The 24,642-nt window shown below is 32.1% G+C and overlaps 1 protein-coding gene across 1 annotated transcript in view; it reads right to left on the reverse strand.

Annotated features, from left to right (window-relative positions):
- The window catches only part of LOC143155249 (uncharacterized), a 33,610-nt gene extending 11,843 nt beyond the window's left edge, over positions 1-21,767 (reverse strand). The window contains exon 1 of the mRNA XM_076327731.1: positions 21,645-21,767. Coding sequence (XP_076183846.1) covers positions 21,645-21,767 — 123 coding nt within the window. The remainder of the gene's footprint in view (positions 1-21,644) is intronic.
- Between the last annotated feature and the right edge of the window lie 2,875 nt (positions 21,768-24,642).

Raw genomic sequence — 24,642 nt, forward strand, 5'->3', positions numbered from 1 at the left:
GAACTAATAATAATTATTTAATTCATTTTCCAAAATAATTATAATTGTTCGATTAATTTTTTGGAAATAATAATTATTTAAGATTACATTTTAAGTGATCATGATATAAGGACCACACTACGTACACACTTCCATGTAGTCACATCTCAATTAGCAGCATGACCATCCACAATTTAATTAGCTCTGTCCATATTAATTTATCTGAAGAGCAATGGCAGCTATCTTTGCGCTACCACTATCCTTTGAAACGTTGCTGTCATACAACGGTGGTTATAGATTGAGTAATTATTTCAAGAAAAGCTTGCGCGTCTGGCGCGTACGTAAGTTAATAATCAACTTGGTTCGAGTAAGAAAGAGAGTCCAAAGCAATTAGGATCGTCGTAATTAACCAAGGTATTGTTCTCTTTCCCTTCCCCATCTCGAGTGTACCGAGGCTGTGAGACAATCTCCTTGGATTTGAGAAAGTACGACTGCTCACGGTTTTCATTTCTCAGCGTACTCGCATAATAATTGCTTGGACAATCTTGAATTTGAATAAAAATGTTTAATTTGTCTTTCTCATAACGCTCTGTCGCCATTTTATTTGAAGTATATTGCGTGCGTTGGTGATCGAGCCCATTCAATTATTAGACTGCGTTTATGCAAAATTAAATATTAATATTATTGTATTAATTTATGAAATAATTATCTGTATATATTTATAAACAGATACTTGTACAAAGATATTTATATACAATAATATTAATATGTTTTATTTCGATTATGAGAATATTTGTCATGAGAAAGACAGATTATTTATCAAAAAAGACGAATTAAATCCAGAATGTAATGTCATGAGTTTGAAATTGTAGGTATGAGTAATTTGTCAACGATAATACTATCTTCACAGATAAATTGTATTCAACCTTCACACGATCGAACTAAACATTAGTGTACTGAAAGTATCTAGGTAGTTAGCATGTATGTAATTAATACTTGTGAGTAATAAAAGAGTAGTGCTATCATTGGACGAAAAGTTGAAAAGATTGCAATTTCTTGAAAATATTGTCAATCGATTGATAATATTCTCACAATGATCGTTTTCGTTAACCACGCGAGTTGAAGTAAATAAAAACAGTGGTGGGGATGACTCCATTCCTCTTACACTGAAACAATAGCATAAAAGCGGGGTTTTCTGTAAGAGAAAATATAATAGTTCCAACAGAAACAAATATGATTTCTTTTTCTAACATAAATGTGTTTACTAGGTTTTTGTAATAACAGTAACGATAACATAATATACAATAGATGTCACATTAATAATGGGAAAGTCATATTATAAAGGGAATGAAACCTTTGATAACTCTTCATTATCATTCCTTCTAATAAGCAATCAAGCATATTATTTATTCATTTGTTTAACCATAATGTGTTTCTTCGACTATAACGCTTAAACTTTTTAGATAAATAACGTCCCTACTGTATGGAAGTCGTTTATCGTTTGCTTTTTTAACTTTGTGCAATGAGAGGTGTCGATAAAAACATAGAAATATAATACAAATATAACACAGTAATTAATTATAGAAAAATAACATATTATGAAGAGTTTGTTTATTTTAACTTTATTATGCAATAAGAGGAGTTAAGAAATATGGGAATATAGTACAACATAGTAATTAATTATAGAAAAATAACGAGGACTCGATGGGTCGAAAAAGACCCGAACAACGCACTCGGTTTAAATCAACTGTACAAATTTCAGGTCACTTTTGTTTCCATGGAATTATAAACACCGAGTTTGTAAAGTAATACCTCGCATAATATCTCATAGTTATCCCCACTAGTTAATTGCATCTTACTCGCTCTCACCGTTTCTCGTTATTTAATTTCATCTCGCTTACTCTCACTGTTTTCAGCCTTGTCCCCGATGTACACAAAGGCGACTGAACCTAGAGTTTGATCGAGCTGATCTGGTACTTATGTTGTATCGAGGCTTTTGCTCATAACCTCCCTTCCATCTTGGATGTCGGGATTAGGATAAACCCAATTAGCGCCTCCACAGTTAGTACAATCTTCCAGTACGATACTAGGTGGCAAGTTCCATGTATCCATACTGATTGGTGCGGAACCTTTCTCAACCTCTACTATCTTTGCATAGATAGTGCCTGAGTTAATTAACTGCAACTCACTTGGCAGGCTGAAACTTTACTCAACGACATTAAACAATATCGTTAGAATTTTTTATAAATTTCTAGAATATTGATTTTCTTTTACGTGACCATCGATTTTTGAATCGATACGTCCGAAGTGAGGATTTCATTCCTCTTTCGTTGTTTTTGAATTTCACATAGATTGTTCACAAAGCAAGCATTTTCATCAGAATTTCTACGTTTTTGTAATCGAACATTCCGAAAGAATTATTCAGAGAGTACATAAGATTATTGATCATCGTGTCATTATCGTGTACCTATCGTCACTATCGTGATGGTATCTACCATTTGTAGGAAATGTCCGTTCCAGCAGGACGATCGTTTTTAAAAGCAGGCATATTACAGTTAACAATCGCGATTGAACATCATCCGATAACCTGCAAGATTTACTGAAAGATTAAAATACTTTCCTTCCTTATAGATCCGCATAATCTGATCGAAAGTACGCGATAACCTCCATAGAATCACAAAGGATAATAATAAACCGAACGAGATATGGACCAATAGGTGATTGTATCTAAGTATCTACGTATGAATTTAAACCACTATGATGAAACAACTTGCCAATTATATTTATGTAAGCTGTAAATCGTAACTAGGTGATGGAAGAAGTAGAGATAGTTCCAGGAAATTGTCTTCAAGGGTTAAATAATTATATTACGAGATAGCCAGTCCATCGATGGTATTTTCCTGACGCAATTAAGTCGCCTATAGTGATCACAGTCCAGTCTGCGTGGCCGCGGGTTTCCCACAGCTGATGTGAAAAGCTCACCGTTTATTCTGGGCGCGGCTTCCTATCTCTTTCGTTGTAACGATTTGCCATACACGCAAGAACTATCTTGTGTCCGAATGGATTCCATGAACCACTCGTGGATTTCCTTCGTCTGGTATGGGGGAATGCCTCGAGCGGTTATGTTGGTTATGTCGGCTCTTAACACTTGGGTGAACGGGTTGTTCCAACAAGTTGGATAGCGATAGTCGACCAAGTTACGTTGCGTGTAATCAGAAATGAGAAAGTCGTGGTAGAATTACAATGAGGAAGCACCGACGTGTACACACATACGTGTAGGTGATTTAATGAAACGTAACGAAATGAAATTCGTGCACGTTACGGGAAAAGAAAGAAATATCAAATTACTCCGTTAGTTACCCTTGCTAGACGTCAAGTTCATGTCTTATGTCAATTCCTGAACGCATTCCAAGTTACCTCTTTAAAAAAGAGGGACTTTTTGCGTCTAAGATTTATGAACCAATTATTTTTCTCAATATTTATTATACTATAATATATTTTTATCGTGCAATCTTTTCTCATTGTGTTTATTATAATCAAGTTGTTTTTATTCATCTCGATGGATTCAATTCTTCACTCGTGGAGTATACAAAATTATTTAAATATAAGGAAGGTATTCATTGTATGAACGAATAAGTGGTATATTAAAATTTCAAATAACGTAAGAAAAATATCCTCCTGTATTTGTTAAACTTTGATGATTAATTGATAAAAAGAGATGTTACGTTTTTCGATATTTGTTTCGAGGCAATTTTTGTGTTTTCTTGCATAGCTAGTGTGACAGTGTATTTGAGGATGTAGAAAGCATTGTTTCCATCGTTATGGGACCTAACACACTTCTTTGAGAAACTTCAATATCCCGGAGCTTGCCTTGAAATATTTTATGTATTAAGAATGATTTCAATAGTGGATAGTTATTATATACTATATTTCAATAGTATGTCCACCATAGATTCTAGAGCTAGAATCTTTTCTGCAATCTTACTTGGAACTCTCTTATTAAGACCATAAACGTAACGATTTATTGTGCAATCAGTCGTACGTCGAATTGCAACAGCGCCATACTATCGTCCAAGATGGATGGTCCAACACACCCACAGACAGGTTGTACAAGTCCATATATTTTTAAAATTATCGTTCAAACAGTCGTATTAACGATAGTTGTACGAATTATTGTAAAAAAAGTTATTACATCTGCGGTCCCTATTTTCTTAAATTTTGTCAAACGCTCGATCAATATTTAGAAACGTTGCTGAACAGTTTATTTAAAAAACTTGTAGTAGTTCGTGTATGTGTTCCATTATCTCATTCTGTCATGTTTATTGCACGTTCTAAATTGATTATCAAGTATAAGTTCTTTTTTTTTTTTTGAAAATAATTTTCCTCATTTTTACGAGTGCCATTTATGCCATTTTAATATCTTCGATATTATTAAAAGTGGTTGTATTATACACGAAGTAAAAAAAGTAAACCCCTTACTTGGATCACGTTCAATTGAATTGGGAAACAGTTGATTGTTAATACTGTGTTGAATATTATCGTCATCAGTCGTACGACTATTAATGGTAACTTTTTAATAATTTTTCCGTCAAAATAGTGCTCTTTTTTAACATTTACCGCAGAAATTAAACGGTTCACTTCTTTTAAAATAATTGTAAATAGTAATTGCAATTGTTGATGCATAATTAATAATTTTGAAAAGTAAGACGTTAATTATAATTGTTCGTTTTTTGATACGAATTGATTCACCGTTTAAAAAACAATTTCTTACATTTGTATATTTTACTGATTACATTTCTGAATACTAAAAAAGTTAAATAAGTATTTTGATAGTAAAAGCAATTAATACCTGGATAAAAATGATTATTCATTCGACGTTTCGGCTATGTAAACTGGTTCCTTGCAGAAAAATATAAATCTAAGAATTAATAATTAATTTAACGAATGTCAGCGTGCTGTATTTTCTCGAATTCGTTTCCCAATAGTATTATTATACTGTTTTTTAATCATTTTCAACAACGTGTGCACGAGTACTTCTAACTGGTTCTTCGCTTTCCAATTTTATTTGTAAGCAATTTCTTCCGCGTTACGTTTTTTTTTTTAAAGGTATCCAAGCACATCCGTGCACACCATACCGTGCTACCCTTATTACATATGAAGTTGCATAATCGTCCATCGGTATGTACGATCGAACGCGTGCATTCATCGCGGGATCGTGCAGTTCCCGTTATGTAACGGGTGCTCCTTCACTTTTACGTTCACCGGACTCACGAACATTGTGGCATTTAACCATACAGAAAATATTTTTGTCACCTTTCGCTTCCTTTCCATTTCGCGGAAAATTTTCAATCGCCGCGAAGCCATTGTTTCTACATTGAACGTACACACTAAATACACACAACGTGTATAGTTTTTGTTCTGTTTGTATTACGACAACCTGTTTACATTCCGACCTACAAGGATGGAAGATGTTTTAAATTAGAAAGTGTTGAAAAAACACACATTAAGATACCCGAATAGTGTTGCAATTATAAAATAAAATTAAAAGCGTCAAATGGGACGTAATACTTTCCAAATGAAAAAATGCGGCTTAAATAAGGCGGGAGAAATGTTTATTTAAATTTTTATGCAAATTCATTGGACTTTAATATCTGAATATTAACGCACATGGGGAAATTCGAAAAAAATTGTTGTTTTCAAATGTAGAAATTTGCTAAATGGATTATAAATCGTGTTTTCCTTAAATAAATCTTAAAGAGGAATAAATTTTTCACAAGAAACTTAAATATAGTTTTTTCCTTTAGTCTCTAATGAAGGCAACATTAAATGAAATCTTATTGCGACTTATTCAGCTTTGTTAATTTTTTTATAAGGCAAATTGAATAGTTTTAAGTGCTCTAAATTCTTCTATCACTGTTATGGATTTAGGTGCATGTATGGAGGTGCATAGTGCAGTTGTACCTCTTCCTTAAATGGAACCTCACACTTTTTTAATGCATTACTCAGTGCAGTTTTTTTATTTTCCACTGAAAAGTATTAGGATATTTTTCCAGACAGCTGTTAGTTTAAGAAATATTTTAACTACAAGTTTCTAAATTATTATTCGTAACTTGCAACACACACATTGCCCTATTTTGTAAATAATAATTGACTAACATTTTACTAAAAATAATGGCTTCTTTCGAATACAGTACGTTGATATAATTTGTAAAGGTTATGTTTCCATTGTTACGACGAGAAATATCTCGCATAATGATAATAATTATCATTATACGAAAAACAAATAAGTAGTTCTTCCCATACCATTATGCCATGATAGAATTATGCATAATGACTAGTATATAGTCATTAGTATACTTTTATTCCGCAATACTAGTAAATGTTTTGTTCTCTGTTATTGTGCCAAGTAAATATAAAAAAAATGTTGAAAAATGTAGAAAACCGTGGTCAAAAGAAGCACATTTAAATGTTATAGAAATCCCAAAGGGTGTTGTGAAACTCCAAATTTTTCAACTTATACAGTCTTGGTGGAAAACACTCTTGCATATAATGCAAATCTTCTTTTTTAAATTAAAAGATTATCCCTTAGTTCTGTTACAGTTTAATATCAATTATATTGAGTGTTATGTACTGACATTTTTTAAAAAGGTGGGGCATCTCACCTGGTATTATAATTATTATTGGTTTATTTTTTATTATCAATATAAATATATATCATATTTGCATACTCGTTATCTTTTGTGCAATATGTGTATAGATGTTTTTTTACATATTTGTATAAAAATTTTGTTACTTTATGTGTGTATGGCTATTCGGAGAAAAATTTAACAATCGTACTTGTAACAACTATATCGCCAAACATAACAGGAAAGTCTCGTTTCCATGTGACTAACCTCGACGTGGCAACGATTCGGACTACCTTTTTTCACAAAATTCATAATGCATAAATTATGTTCGATCGAAGTGTTTTCGACGACACTAACAACACAACGAGGCTCCATTAAAGCGCAGAGAAAGTCGATAATATTTTAAAACCGAACCATCTGTTCCTCTTCCCACGACTTTCGAAACTAGAATCACTTCCTCATTAATTTCGAACTGCTTCTTACATTTAGAATTGGAAGTAATAATGAAATTACCAATCTAATTGACTCTGGTGTCATTGCTCTTAATTTTATCTGTACACCAGATCTCGAGCACTTTTAAGATAATTATTGTTTGAAGTATTATTCCATGTTAGGATTATTTCGCTGTTTGGAATACAATTATTACTATTTCATTTCAAAAAATAATTTTGTACACGATAATTGTATATCCCAGATAATGAAACAAACATCACAGTTACACAATGGCATTAAATTATACTTCAACGATTGGAATTTTTATTGCAAGGCAGATGTGATTTATCTGACATGTTTGTTAATTATAATAAAATGTGATTCAACAATGTCACGTAACAATTAATATTCGATTTTGAATATTTTACAATTTAAAAACGTTGTTTTCTATTTTACACCACTTTTTCACTATTTTGCACCACTTTTATTTGTGGAATCGTAGAAACTTATTAAACATATAACTTGAATTCTCAACAGTTAATTGCAAAGTGAAATATTTGCAAGAAGTTGTAAATACTACAAAGATAATCTTCTCATTGAAAGTGTCTTCGTATTTTTATCTTTTATTTTCTGTAGAAAGTAAAGTGTCGGTTGATCGCTTTTACTTTCCACCGTACGCAAGATCGTTCGGTTTCAGTGAAAGGACGACCTGAAACGTAAGCCTTTAACTAGATTCTTCTACGTATTATCGATCTCTTTATATCATAATGTGTTATATCGCAAATTATAAAATTTTTATTTATAGGGACTGTTCCTAAACCGTTTGTTTAAATTTCATCAACGTATTTCGTTAATTACATATATAGTTAAACAATATGTTAAACAAAAATTTCTTTTTCGATAACACTATTCCATTTTTGTCATCAGTATAGATGTATACATCTTAAATAAACGTATGTTTCATTCCCTTTGTATTTACACGTTAATCTGTGTTGAATGCATTTCTCTTGCACTCGATATTATTGATACTGTCTGCATACAATAGTGTGGGAATCCTGAAAATGATCGATCTAATGACAAAAGTTTATATATACATATATCTAACAACCTTCTGTTTTTTTTTTTTTTTGGTTCTTACACTGGTTTCCTAATAAATGTAAGTGTGAGAGTTTGTTTAAAAATCCGTGTAACTAAAATCAGTCGAATTTTAATTGAACCAACTTTACTTTAGAAATACTTGAAATTTCATAGTGTACGTAGATCACCTTGTACAGCAAAAAAATATTTTATCGCGATGTTTCCTTTTAATGCAACGTTATTTTATAAAATAACATATTAGCTTTCGTATTCATTGAATAAAAAAATGTGCTTTCTGTCAGTGTACTTGAAACTAGGGTAAAAGTTGCATAGCAATCACTGCGATATCCATAGCACAAGAAAATCAATGCCATGCGTGATCTAATGCCTCGTTACGTGTTACATGATGCCTGTTTAGCGTATTTTGTGCAATATGCATATAGTGCGACGCACCGTTGGATGACCTCTGGGTGAAAGGTGCATACTAATGAGAAAGGTACCAGAGTCGTCGACTTATCTGACGAAAAAATCAGACCACATTACTGCAGTTTTTGCACATTATACAAATTACTGCTCCAAGGGCAAATTTTACGTGAGGAAATTCGCGTCTGCTTTCTCTACTTCGTTCGCTGTACTTGTAGTTCATTATAATTCTAGTAAATTGCTTCTATGATTAACTATTCCAATTTACGGAATAATCGTACACAGTGGCCCATTTTAATCTTTTCACACGATTACCTCCGAAAATACAGGTTATTCTAAAATATATTTAAACAAATTTTACATCGTTTCGAGAAGACGATCTTTTGTTCAGCAAATAAATCGATATTTTCGTTATTTATAAATAAAGTTATAGGAAATAAAGGACCGAAATATTATTTCGAACAGTTATTTTTTACTTTCGTTTCAAGTAAAATTTTCCCAGCTTTGATTAAAAGTTCTTCGATATTCGAAAGAATTGAACCTCTTACGAGCAATAATCGAATTGTGAACAATATTTAATTTAGTTTTGATCATTACTATGCTGCATGTGAACGCGTAACATTTTTGAAAAGATATTCAGAAAAGTATAACACACTCGATTTTGTTCGAATGTATTATTTTTGTTTCTCGAAATATTTATAGTGTTTATATTAACTTAAAGATTTGTTCCTACTCGAAGGATGTTTGATTCCATCACTACTGATCGATAATTCTATCAATAAAAGTAATCCACACTCTCCTGAACAATGAAAAAATATTTAAAAATCTCCGTTCGGACAGAATAATTATACACATTTCTCATGTTCTCGTAAAATATCTCTCGCGAAATAATTATACACATCATAGTTCTCATAAAAAATCAGCGATAGCGATAACTCACTTTGAACTAAGAACGCATCACTATGCGTGTGAATATTTACACGAAAGGATCGAATAATCAGAAATTATGAAATTCTGGCGCAAAATAATTAAGTAATGTTCAATTGTGTTTTTCGTCAGAAAATTTCTACTTCTTTTTTATTCGAACGAATAATCAGAAATTATGAAATTCTGGCGCAAAATAATTAAGTAATGTTCAATTGTGTTTTTCGTCAGAAAATTTCTACTTCTTTTTTATTCGAACGAATAATCAGAAATTATGAAATTCTGGCGCAAAATAATTAAGTAATGTTCAATTGTTTTTTTCGTCAGAAAATTTCTACTTCTTTTTTATTCGAACGAATAATCAGAAATTATGAAATTCTGGCGCAAAATAATTAGGTAATGTAAAATTGTTTTTTTCGTCAGAAAATTTCTACTTCTTTTTTATTCGAACGAATAATCAGAAATTATGAAATTCTGGCGCAAAATAATTAGGTAATGTAAAATTGTTTTTTTCGTCAGAAAATTTCTACTTCTCTTTTATTCGAATAGTGATACTCAACTTTTGACTGAAAATGTAGGACAAGTTGTCTCTTTCATTTTACTACCGAGAGAGAAATTTCACCTCAGGGTCATACAGAAGTCACACGGGGCTTCTTGTTTTGTGCATATACAGAGTGTTCATAAATAAGTGGCACGAAAATTATACACACCAAGAACTTGTTAAAACGAACAGGAATGTGTAATAGTAGTAAATATAAGTTTGGAAAATTATTGCATCCGAATTGTAGACTAAAAATAATGCGACTAATGATTACTTGGAAGATATTCGGAGTGAAGCAGAAGAAACGATAAGAAGATTAATAGAAGATGAAAATAATGATTTGGACAATAAATAAAAGAATTGACAACATTTTAAACAATGTGACGTAGAAATCTCACGATTTTACATTTTTTCTTTTCATCGAAAAAGAGCGAATTATTATGATGTTTAACTAAAACTGTGTATATAATATTTATCATAATTCCAACCAATAGTGATAAAATGGGACGATCTAGAGTTCCATAAATCATAAAAATTGTTTGTTTCTTTCATTACATATCAGATTTGTTGTATTTATTGTTAATAATTTTAATATTTACTTTTAACATCTAGAGAAGGGCATAATAATATTTTCTGTCTGAGGATGTAAATAAAGCAAATGTAACTCTGGTGATAAGAAATGATTTAAACATTTTATATAAGTAATATATTTCACAATTATTTAGAAAGTATAAATTTTCGAAACGTCCCCGACTTATTAACATTTTACGTAGCAAGAAGAAAGTTGAATGTTTGCATATTCAAATTTTATGAATTTGATTTTCAATCTGTATATTATTAATAATAATTACATTTCGTTGAAAGTAATTACTTGTTTGTTCATTTTTTTTAAATTTGACACGTTCAGGATAATTCAAGGTCACAAACATTTTTTAAACGAAAAAAAAATGTATAATCTTATTCATCTTCCAATAAAGGCTTTGAAAATTATTGCAATGACCTTTGATTCAAGATCACGGTAGGTCACGGAAAGTCATTGAAAGTTACTGAAAGTTACCGAAGATTAGTGACGAAGAAACATTAGAGCAATAAAGTATATAATCGTTTTAAATAAAGTTTGAAATATTTCGTGAGAGTTTCACTAAATATTCGAGAGTTTCGATAAATATATATTGATGGTTTTATATGGGAAATAATAATAGAAATCGATTTGTGTAACAAAAAGCTTATAATTTCATTTAATGAAAATAATGTACACGTGTCGTTTAATTTGAACAAAAATTATACGACCACTCAAGATTTTCTTAAATTTTCTTTACCTTGTTTGACAAGTTTATCTCAATTTCTGCAATTAAGATTCTTTAAGCGTGTATTTATTTAACCAGATATATGACGTTACTCAATGTGATAGTTTCTAGAATAAAATATCTAAAATATTGACATTGAATCGATCAATTTTGGAACGTTTTAAGTGTAGGAAATTTCTCTGATAATTTCTCAAGACGTTTCGTTTGGATTGCAACATCTTTCCAGGCTTGAACCAAGTCGAGACGTTCCTGGCTGCAATCTGTTAATCAGGAAGGTTTCTGGAGAAAGTGAGAGAGCACGTAGCATACTTCACCTTCACCTATTGTCCCGTGTATATTCGCCTTGATTCCACTTCGTGTCCTCGAAAAGGTAAATCAAATCGGGATGTTGCCATTTGAATCGAAGTAAATTATTTAAAATTTCAATAAACATCGTTCGAAGAAAAAAGATATGTTGCATACAGATCGATGAAAACTACTCGATGAAAATCGAATTTTCAATTTTGCTGATTGTGAGTATCTTTGGATTAAAATATCAATTTTATCATTATAAATTGACTATTATTATATGTTTATTAATCATTCGGTATTATATGTATCAATTCAGATTTCTTTAATTTACTATTGTGTTTCTTGTACATTGAAACAGTGAATTCTTTGAATATGCTACTTATTGTTTACATAAAAATAAATTCGTATCTACCGATAAACTTGCAGTCGTTTATAAATATTTATTCACTAAATGTAAAATTAAATTGTGTTTCGTTACCAAATAGAAAGAATCAAAGAATTAAGAAAAATTCCTTTCTTTATACTCTAATATTGTTCAGTTATCATTTTACAAACTTAGGAAGAATATTTCAGTTTTTCAAAATTCGCAGAATTGTTATACATACAAGTTTCATTATAATTTTTAAATCAAATATTTTATATTCCACGATATACATTTCATAATAATTTTCATATCGAGTATTTAGCATATTCTGTTTTTACAGAGCTGATGTATTTTACTTCGTAATTATATTTTTGCTTGCAAAAGAAAAATCATATTTTATCAATATATATCTTGTTCGGTAACTCATTTTCGATTTAAAATCTGATTTCTATTTCACCGATTAAGTTTACAATAATAATTTCCAACATTCGGAAAACAAGTTTATCATATCGTGTCTCATAAACTATATGTGTTTATAATAACTAGGATGCTTTGCAGTCTGAGCCAGAGTTATTCCCGACACGCTCTGAATAATGTATCTTGGCAAATAAAAAACACATGCAAGCTGGGAATAGCGAGCACCGTTTGCATCGATGATTAACAAGCGAAAATTTCTTTCGCGCCTTCTTCGACGCCACGCATTCACTGAATTGTGGCCTTCTGAAATCAGAATTCTTATCTGCGTAAAACTACGTTAGATAGTAACGTATACGTGTTGTAACATGAAACAGAGGCTCTCAAATTTCCTCTGTTTTCGAGGCCCTTACATCGTGTCTCAGTAATCTTTCCACGACTCGTTTAGAAAGAATATGACTGTAACGTGACATTCTCATTCTCTCGCAAAAATGAGAAAAGGTGTATAGGCAACTTTCTACCACAAATCTTCCACAGATAAAAAGTCATAATGTAGATGTATATGTTGTATCTTCCGGGCATCACGAGTTGGAGCAAACTCGTTACCACTCTCACTGATTTTACTCATTCAACATTTCTTTATCCCGAAATCCAAGTAATTATTAAACTCAGCTCTGAAGATTTAACGACAAAGACTCACTTCAATATTGTTTAGACGCATATTAACAAAACCAACAACGAAACCTTCAATTTTCTCTTTTGAACTTTCGTGTCAACGTATATTTACTGTAAAATAAAAAGTGTCGAAATTACTGCTTCTTTACTATCTATACAAGTAGATTATGGTTCGTATTGGATCATCGCGACTATGAAAATGAATCCCACAATTCATATTCCTTTTACTCGTGGTACCATATTTTGTACAATGTACTGATTATTCTTACTGTTATGTATTTAACAAGTATTTATTGTTAGTTTTTTTTTGAAAAGTTTAAATGTGTGCATACGGTTTGAGAACCACTATCGTTTAGTATATTTGTCACACATGAATGATTATGTGTAAATAATGATCGAACTGAACTTAAACTGCTACTTTGTTGTAGTTAGTGAATGAGATCAAGGTTTGTTTTAACATCGTGTGTGACATTCCGTTTGAAACTAGTACTTTTGTATCCATGTATTTTGAGGTATGTTTGAAGACTATAATTTCGTACTTATTGATACATATATCTGTAGAATAAGAATGTAAGAATTACGTCACGTTTCATTACTTCCACTCGTACCTATTTCGTTAATACATACATGCTCTATACTTATGAATAAATCATTTTGCTTAACAGAGTGGAACAGTAAGATGTTTCTTAATGAAACGATTACAAATTTTTATTAAAACTTACTTCTTTTACCGCAAAATTATTTTACGCGTTTATACTGGACTTCATTTCTCATTCGTAAAAGTCCATCAGCTTTGGAAGATACGTTTTTATTAAAAAGTATAAGTATAAAGTAATTTTCTTTCGAGGTTTCAAGGCTATCCATATGATTTATCACGGTAATGTCATTTTTAGATCATTGTAGTGATGAGTAATATCATTATACTTGAGGAGAATATAAAAGTTGGGAATCTTTGTATTTTCGCACAAAATGTTTAGAGAAAATAGAAATGAAAATATATTTCACTTTGTTCCCATAACAAAAAATTAACGTCCATGTGTTAAGTAAACCTTCGAAATAAAGAATTTGCATGGAAGTATAAAATTTGTTAACTTCTTCTTCTTCATTGTTTTACGTATTCAGATCATTAGCAACTTATGGATCGGTTGTTTTATATCTTGTAAAATGTGGTTGATGTTTTTCAGGAATGTGAGAGTGTTTCTTGTACATTTCTTGAATATGAGAACTACCCCCGAATCTACATCGCATCTGTGTGCCTCTTTAGTTAAAATTTCCTATATTTGTATAATATTGTTAAATTCTTATCTGTTACTAGTTTGTCATAAAAAGTGTAGTAAGAAAGTTTGGTTTTATCCACTATATAATTGTAGATGATTTTAATGTGGACCCATTTTTAATCTGGTTATTATAGATTGATTTGTAGAAGTCTTCTGTTAAATTAAGCAAATTTAGTTTTGTTAAGTCCAATTTTCATTTATTTTCTTTTTGATATAGTTGATAATCTCTAGATAGAAAAGCACCGAGATCAGCATTTCTATTGTCGATAAATTGAAGTGTACCAAGAAACGTTTACTTTTTATTAAAACTTTTTTTCCTATCTCTAATTATTTTTGAGTTAACGCTTCAGAGATTTAATTTTCCAAGATGGATACAAGAATTAATTTTAGTTGTTCTATAGGTCTGTAAAGTTTCATCTAAATCGGAGCTGAACCATTTGTAGCTGTTTGTCGGTATCGAGGAGGTTAAGACGATCGCATTTCCGGTTCTTATCTATCGCTCCATCGAGCAATACTTTCATAAAATGCAACGATAAATGTTGCAGACACTCTTGCGCGTGTCGAGAACGCGGATTGCGAGAAACAAGGATCGCGTTTTCGAATAATTTCTCTTGCGGACGTTTTTATAGACTGTTCTGGCATCCGTGAAATCGAAAGTTCGGTCGTCGTGGAGGTTATGTACGTAAGCGTCGAGAAAGAAAAACCGGAAGCCATGCTGATAGGATGTCACTAATACTTCCGTTTCCATGCACGGCGTGCTCTTCGTTTCGAAGACGACGATTCATCGTTTCTTTATTCCGGGTAAACGAGAGTGAAAGGATCTTCGATTGACTTGCACCGGTTTCTTTAATCACTATTGCCCTCGTCTCCATCCGCCATTACGAACGATTAAGTTGGAAATGGTTATTAAAATTCTTTTCCTACCGTGCGAGTGAAACTCGTTTTACGATATTTATTATAATTTATTTATTACGGATTTCACAATACCAGAGTTGGACATATTTTTATCTAAACATGGAATAACGAATAACGTTTTAGCTAGATAAACATTTATTCGTAAGTCACGAAAAGTTTTATTCAAATGAAACATTTATTTATAACATACGAATGAAACATTATACGGTATTTGTTAATCGTTATACGTATAACTTTTTTTCGAATAATGTAGATAAACGACTAAATATTTTTATTGATTTTGTAAACGATGTTAAAAAAAAGTTGATAATTTACAACGAATAGACATTCAGCCAAGAAATGCTTTCTACAATATTTTTAAATAAACGAACGTTGTAATCATTTGCACGAACGTGTACAACGTTATATATGATGTAAATAAGTACATCTGCATTTACGTGGAGAAAACGTTTTGCTCTCAGGTAGGGTTAGAATAAGGTCAGTTTTTACACAATCGATACGTATTAATATACAGTGCTGGACAAAAGTATTGGCACAGCATCATTGTTCTGATACAAGTGCTTATAACTATGAAACAAATTGATAAAAAGGAGAAATTTTTTAATACATTTATTTATTTATTATTCTAGATTATTATTTAACAGAAACAGTAATATAAATAAAGTGATATGCGAAATAATAACAAAAACATATTTATTGAGCGTTTTAAGCGTGGACAAAAGTATTGGCACAAATGATTGAAAGTACTTAGAAATTAAAAATTAATATTTGGTTGGCCCTCCATTCCTCATGATAACTTCCTTCAATCGTTTTGGCATTGAAGTTACCAATTTTTTTGTAAAATCCGGCTCTATATTGTTCCATTCTTGTAAAATAATAGCTTTTAATTGGTTTTTGTTTGTTATATTATATTTTCTAATTCTTTTTTCTAATTCATTCCAAACATGTTCGATGGGATTCATGTCTGGACTCTGGGGTGGGGTATTTAACGTGTGTGCGGTATTGTAAACGATCCATTGTCGTACAATATAGGCAGTATGTTTTGGATCATGGTCTTGTTGAAAATAAAAATCACGCGGGAGATTTAATTTATTAGCACTTTTAAATAAGTTTTCCTTTAATATATTTAAATATACATATTTGTCCATAATCTCATCTATGAATACTAATTCGCCAACCCCAGACGCTGCAATGGAACCCCATACCATGACTCCACCTCCTCCATGTTTCACAGTGGCTTGTAAATGTTGTGGATCCATTTCCGTATTTGGCTTTCTCCAAACTAATACTCTGCCATCTGATTTAAATATATTAAATTTACTTTCATCTGAAAATAATACGTTATTCCAGAATGTGGGATCCTTTTTTATAAATTCTTTTGCAAATTCTTTTCTCATCTTCCGATTCTTCTTGGATATGTATGGTTTCCTTCTTGCGACACACGCAGAATATCCCGCATCTTTTAACACTCTCAGTATAGTTTTCGAACTTACTTCTTTTTGATTTTCTTCATTTAACTTTGCTCTAAGTTGCGATGAGTTTAATTTACAATTTATTTTCACTTCCTTTACAATTTTCCGTTTTTCTCTAACTGTTAACTTTGAGGGACGTCCACTTCGATTCCTACTTTTGAAATCTGATTGATTCTCAAATCGTTTTACGACACTTCTAATAGTGAATCGACTTCTATTAACACTTTTTGCTATTTCACTATAAGATTTTCGCATTTTGTGCAAATTTAATATTATTTTTCTCTCTTCACTTGTAGTTTCTTTCCCTCTTCTTGACATTGTTGCTTGTTATATTTCCTATGTTGCTAATCGACTGAACTTAAGGATGACTGTTAGAAAAAATGACTATCAGGGAATCCCCTACCTATACCATCAAGTGACAATCGGATTTTTTTCCGAGAGATACAACTACACTAAATTTTGTATAATGTGCCAATACTTTTGTCCACGCTTAAAACGCTCAATAAATATGTTTTTGTTATTATTTCGCATATCACTTTATTTATATTACTGTTTCTGTTAAATAATAATCTAGAATAATAAATAAATAAATGTATTAAAAAATTTCTCCTTTTTATCAATTTGTTTCATAGTTATAAGCACTTGTATCAGAACAATGATGCTGTGCCAATACTTTCGTCCAGCACTGTATGTATGTACATCAGTATATATCAATGGTAAAACATACTATGTTTTGATTAGAAATGATGCGAGATACATAACCTCTTTAAAAACGAAGTATCTTGCTCAAAGCAAATTAAAATTCAAATCGATACTAGTCCATAATATTTATCAAACTTGGGACCAAATTTGAGTAAAAGATACTATTTCTTGATTAGAAACGATCTGTGATACATAACCTCTTTAGAAACGAATTATCTTGCTCGAAGCAAATCAAAATTCAAATCGATACTAGTTCATAATATTTATCAAACTTGGGACATAACTTGAGTAAAAGATACTATTTCTTGATTAGAAACGATCTGTGATACATAACCTCTTTAGAAACGAATTATCTTGCTCGAAGCAAATCAAAATTCAAATCGATACTAGCTCATAATATTTATTAAACTTGGGACGATATTGTATAATATTATTAAGAAATTTAATTATGAATATTTCTTCACAATTTTTACGTTATTTCCGTATTAAGAATAATTTAAAACCTACACGTGCGTGCCAGAATTCTTAAAGAGGTTAACGTTTTCTAATTTAAACATCGGTTGTGTTGTTCCCAGTCCGTTTGTTTAAACACGTAACGACTGTCAGTTGATTCAACGTAATTGTCATGTGTCTCCTTTCTTTCCTCTGCAGCCCGCTAATCATAATAATCCTCTTCGCATTTGTCATGTGTTCGTACACGTCGTAGGAATATCGCGAAACAAGTGAGTACGTGAATGACAGCGTACGAAAGTAGGACCAAGATGTTCACCCACTAACAGAGTGACTTCTAACCTTTCTTTTGCCTGCTCTCGCAAATATCTTCCTATACACATATTACGTTTCTCTATCTTTGTCTCGTTCAATATCAGTGTTCCATATCTCTTTCGCAGCATCTCCTTCCAACTGCTAGATTTCTCTTGAAGATAGAACAAGTGCTGTATCTTCAACGATAGGCACTCGAGCCATTATCACGTAAATTGTCCATTGATTCAGCAATTTTTCATATCGAATTTCTTCGAATATTATTAAAGTTACGCAGTGACTGAAGTCTTGGCAGTTCTTCAATGTTTCGAACAGTTCTGAGCGAATTCGAAACTTATCTGACAATAAAATGTGTACAGTTTGGGTTGGATCAACAACTATAGATTCGGTGGTAAATTATGTCTAGGTCTATTTTCACCCATTACTTTCAGTAGAAGTTACTTCAGGATACTAGTTTCAGACTAGATTAGGTTTGATAAGAATAAGTTGGATTTCAGCAAGCGTGTATACGGTGGTAGGTTAGGTCTGGGTTTAATTAGACCCGTTACTTCCACCATACTAGATTAGATCTGACAAGAATAAATTAGATGCCGACGATGTCGAAGTAGGTTCGATTCTAGTCAACAATACTGACTTTGGTCCGGTTAAATCTCACCTGTTAGATCTGGATAGAAGAAAAAGAAAAACAGTAGCCATATATATTTTTAGAATTGAATCACCTCGAAGATGATTTAAGCTTTTGCTCCACAAAGTAACGAACAGATTTCAATATTTCTAACGTGTAAGATATTATAAAACAATTGGCCCAATTCAGATTTGAAACTTTGAGAGCACACCGTACTGTGAAAGTATTAAGAGTACGGAAACGTGCGAGTGAAATCGAAATCACGAAGGATCACGGGGGATCAGAAACGATGCAGATGAATACAAGCAAGGAAGTCGCGCGTTAACAGACCGAGCACAATTAAGTGTAAGCCTTAGATTTTTTGCTGGTACACCACTTTACCAGTGAAACTTGTGCACGATTGTCAGGAAAGATAGCTATGCCCGCCATGCGAAAGGGTTTATGTACTATGGTCTGATTACGTCAGGTGCGAGAGTCAGGCGGAGTAATTTCATCAAATCTGCATATCTATTGCAAATACGTGCAACACGTTGTACATTTTACAGCCACGCCGAGGAAATCTAGAAACAGATCTAATTGCACGTTGGAACGCGCTACGTGGAAATCCAAAGCAATGATCGATGTCTAATTGTTTAATAAGTCCTTTTCCGAGTGGTCAGGATTGGTACTTAAAAGGAATTTTCACTCGCCAGGAATCGAACCCGGAAGTTATCAATTACTAGAACATTCCTCAAACTCTACTTTCCTAGATCCCCTGGAGCAGACTTAATTTATTATTATTGAAATATATTTTAGTTAAATTTCTTTGATAATTAAATTCCATGAAACCAAATTTATTTAATACTGTTTAATGAAAGATTCATTCTTGTATGGAGTATTATTGGACTATCCTTGTATCACATTGCAAATCAATAATTCAATAAAATTTGCTACCTTTTATTCCATATAAGAGGAACAGACTGAAAAGTAATGACAATATTATAGAAAATAATCTTGATAAGAGTGTACAACAAATTTCAGCTATTCCAAATTTTTAATCTCTTTAGATTTTAGTTACTTTTTCAATGTTTCGCTACTAACGATAGAACAAATCAATGTGTACTTTCAATAAGAGTAATTTCAATTTTTACCAAATTTCATTGCTGTAACAAATTAACATTTCTGTATGTCTATTTAAGAGTCTTAAGATTAAACTTTGGCGTATTTCTTTTTTTTTTTTATTCGACTTTTACATTTTCATCAAATTACTATGCACTTTCGTAATGTTGAAAGTGGTTGAGAGGTGATTCATCTTCAAAATTACTTTCCCTAACACTCGACTACATCGAGAATACGGTTAGCGACATCTCGATTCCGGTTCGAATGGTAATTTCTGACAGCGATATTCAAATTACCAGGAGAGTCGCTCCTTTGTCGAACGATCTCCACAAGTCTTGAATCGAGATACTTTTGTATTTGGCATTCTTACGTGTTTAATTCGAAAGTGATTCTCCCACGCATTGTACTCGCTCAGAGGAAACTTTACACAATCGTGGAAAAAGGACATCAGTTGCTCTTGTGTTACTGAGCAATTGTTAATAGAATTTTTATCGGTTGAAATTTCTTTCCAAGCGAACATTACTCGAAATAAACATTCAACCAGCCTTTTTACTCTTCATAGGTGCTCAATTGAGCTGTACAATCGTGTCTAACGAACATGTTCAATGAACATGGCTATTGAATGATTACACAGGATCAGTGTTAAGCAAACAAGTTTTAACAACGTTTACAGCAATGATACGGTACAATATAAATGACAATTAAAGAACTCAGTAAAGACATTACAAGAATTATTTTTCAATATTTAATCGTACCCAATACAATTTTTTGTTTCATTTAACCCTTGTGCGCATGAACTATTTGGCTGTTGGGGCAGTTTGGAAATGCAGATTCAATTTTGAAAATTAATCCAAACCCTGTGATTTTTATTTTCAATTTATTCGTGTAATTCTTAATAGTTTGGTAAAATTGTATTTTATTACGTTTTGTGAACCGTATACTATAATTCTTATTGCTCCAATTGTTTAGCGGTGATTCCAACTTATGCTGGATATTGTTTGCTCGAAAGATTTCAATGTCGTACTTTAAATGCGATAATAATATGCAAATAATAAACTCCGTATCATTCGAAAGCAATCTTTGTTCATTTTAAAAATAATATAATTTCGATAATGATACTTAATAGGTTAGTTATATTTGACCGATGTGTGGTATTTCGTAAAACATTCCTTAATGTGCAATCCAGGTTCATGTTCGCAGGTTAAAGAAAATAAGCTACTCAATGGAGTGCCTAACTCGAAGTAGAATGCTTGATATCGGTTGCGCCTAATAGCCACCCTTCAAGCGATAAGGTTAAGTTTACCGATATGAGTAACATTGTAATTATTATTTTAGACACATCAATTACAAATAACTCTGCTTCAATCCTATAGATAAATGTTCGAAATGGAACATTCTTTTATTACACAATTGGTGACTCGTTCCTTAAGAATTTAAATATAATACAAACTATTATTATTATAAAACAAAGTAAATAAAGTTTGTACTCCCTCCCCATGAAATGCTTTATTTACTCGAAGGTGGGCCAAAAATATCCATAAGGATGTGTTGATAATTTACCTTAAAAATGTCTTCATTGTCAGAGCACTAATAAATATCACCATTTAAACAACAATTCTCAAACGACGCCTGTCGTTCCGGGACCTGCAGAAACACTGCGCTCTCGCTCCACAATACTGATTGTGAGTAATACTCGCACAATACTGAGAAAATATAAAAAGGGAGCAGCGTTTCCTTTACCTGTTGAAAATGCGTTAAATCAGCACCGGACAGAGTCGCTGGATCAGCTTCAGCAGCAACGAAAACCTCTATCTTCAAGATCAACGCGATCCACAGGAAGCACAGTGCACTCTTCCGTCTCATTGCGTCAGCGATCCTCTTCCTCGATTCTTGCTCAATTGCTCACACTCAAACGCGGAACAACTATCGGTTCTTCTATAAACTTCGCCACCGGAACATCGAACCCCACTGCGTTACTTGATCGATATAAACGTAAAGTTGAACCTTTGAACTCGCCCGATTGGAACGAATGATTACACTGTTATCAAATAGTAACCCTTCGAAGGTGTTTTCGATGTGTCTCGAGCGACGAATCTCGAGATATCCACCCAGGATGAAAACGTTTAGGAATTGGAGTATTCTTCGTTTAGGAGAACCTTTCTTTTTTCAACGTGTTTTATTATTTAGGGGGATTTCCCTCGCAGAGGTGGAATACAAGGGGGTAATAGCAAGAACGCGTTAGGTATTTGTTGGCTGACAACTTTGCACGTTGACAAGGACGGGTTCGGAACTGTTGGAGATCGGAAAACGTCCGAGAGTTTTACTTCCCCAGCTGGGGAAGAGTTCTAGCGTAAAGACCAGGTGGGAGACGAACAGGTAGGACGGTGAACGTCGGTGAAGAATGAACCCACTTCTGTCTTCTCTTACCGTTTCTTGCGATCACTTCCATCTGAAAAACATTTGCACAGCGAAGTGAAACAAGTTGGTACTTTTTTAGTCCTTTTATATTCGATTAGAACTTACCTTTGTACATTGTTGCGACTTTAGTGTTATTTTTTCAGCGAAACAGGTCTTTTATTTAATTCTTTTCAAAATTTAAGATATTTATATAGTCAAAATTAGTCATATTTTGGTTTCTTAGCATACAGAGGGTGCTCCAATCATCATCGGTCGATTTATTTTTTTAATAAAACTCAAACGGTTTAAGTAATCTTGATGTTTGTATTTTTATTTAAAAATACAAACTTGGGAGTTAATAATGGAATAAGATATATTTACAGACTACCAATCTTTTTCAAAAATTTTTCATAATACTGTGTACTTTTCCATGATTAATTTCCCATCTGTTTAGATAATATGTGTCAAGTTTCAGGTTAATCGGTTTGACGTTTGAAAAATGGCGCAAAATTCAAATCAACCGGTGATGATTGGGACATATACACACTGGACTAGAATTGTAGTGCTGCAATCTTACTAGATACATTAAAATTAAAGTATTTTCTATGTGCATAGTATTTTTTTATTTTTATAAATGTATCACAGAAAAATCAATTATTGACCTGCCTTTCGTTTCGAGCATCTTTAAATATAAAAGTATATCTCTTTCAACGGATTTTCAACCGAAGTTTAAAACTTAATATGGCTGCTTTTTGTCTGTAAGAAAGTGATTCGTACTGTGGCTGATGGAATTTGTTATTTATCTGTTGAAATCTACAGTGTTGCATATTCTGTGTGTTTACCTTATACATAACTCGTCCTAAGATGAAAAAAGCTTTGATGAAAGCTTTCTTTTCGTAACTCAACAGTTAGCATGGAAATACTATAATTTCATACCATACCAATTCTGATATGAGCCACAAAGTTTTAAACGCATGGTTTCTTTATATTCATTTTTAATCTTACTATTTTAATATTTGTGTTACTTTGTTATTAGTTTCGTGCTAAGAAATTATTCTATTGTTTTTCTCTTCGCATAAGAAAGTAATGGAGTAACAAGCATGCTGATCCTGTAATCGGTTCGTGTCAACTTTTTGCCTTGATATACCTGGAGAAATGACCGCAAGTAAAAGAATGCATCACCACTTTCAATAGAAGACGTAAATCGATGCGACAGAATGTTACTTAACGCTATGTTAACAAACAAACGGTAACACTTCAACGAACATTAAATTATTCCAGTTCTGATCGTAGGTTTCGGAGTATCTTTCGATACTTATTTCCGATAATAAATCATTTTTGTGTAATCATCGCTCACGATACCTGCGTCAATATTATATCTGAAATGAACTCATAAATATGAACTTTTTATTGCACGAAGTTTATCCACGAGAAGAATGTAAATTTGAACTCTTTACTACATGAAATTTATTCACGAGAAGAATGTGAATTTGAATTCTTTGTTGCATGAAGTTTATACGGAAGAAGATAATAGAGAATTTTTATACATTGCTCGAGTTTTATGTAATAATCGAGATAATTTATCCAGTGAAAAAAAGTTGCACTTACACCGTTTATCTTCACCGTGTACGATCACTGTTACCAACTTCCTTTAATTTCACTCGTTGTTAAGAGACTATCTCTTCTACTTTCTCACAATATATGTATTCTAAATTATTCTTTGTCTCAATTATGTATTTTGTTATAAAAATGCGTTAACTGAAATTCACTTGTTAAACAGAATTATACATAATAGAAAAGCATTCATTGCGAAAGTGGTGTCAGTTCACGAACACGAATGTTCTTATACTCGTACAATAACAATGTTATTTTTTTATTGTTATATATACACAAAAATCATTCCACTCAAATAAACATATTACATTTATTGTTTTTAGATACCTGTTTTCTCACACATCTAGTTGCTCGAAGGAATTCAACTGCCGCTCAAAAGACGTAATGAGTTACGTAGCTCTTTTCCTGCCTTAGAGAAAACATTTATGCAAGTCCACACTTTCGAAATTAGATATATAGGAAATTGGTGTAAATTTATTTCTGGCCATCAAAAACAAATTTTTCTTCAGATCATATCTATTTTATCTAAGCACCTGATAAATTTACTTATCTTCGATTATTAGAAGCATACTGCCAACCAATGAACACTTATCAACATTTCTTAACCCATTAAAAATGCAATATCTTTTATATCTCAAAGTAAACATAAATACACTTACATCACATTTGTAATAAACAACTCGATTTTAAACAAAAATTACTCGATTCAATTAACCCGAAAATGACC

This window comes from Ptiloglossa arizonensis, chromosome 2, assembly GCF_051014685.1.
Source record: "Ptiloglossa arizonensis isolate GNS036 chromosome 2, iyPtiAriz1_principal, whole genome shotgun sequence".
Classification (NCBI taxonomy): Eukaryota; Metazoa; Arthropoda; class Insecta; order Hymenoptera; family Colletidae; genus Ptiloglossa; species Ptiloglossa arizonensis.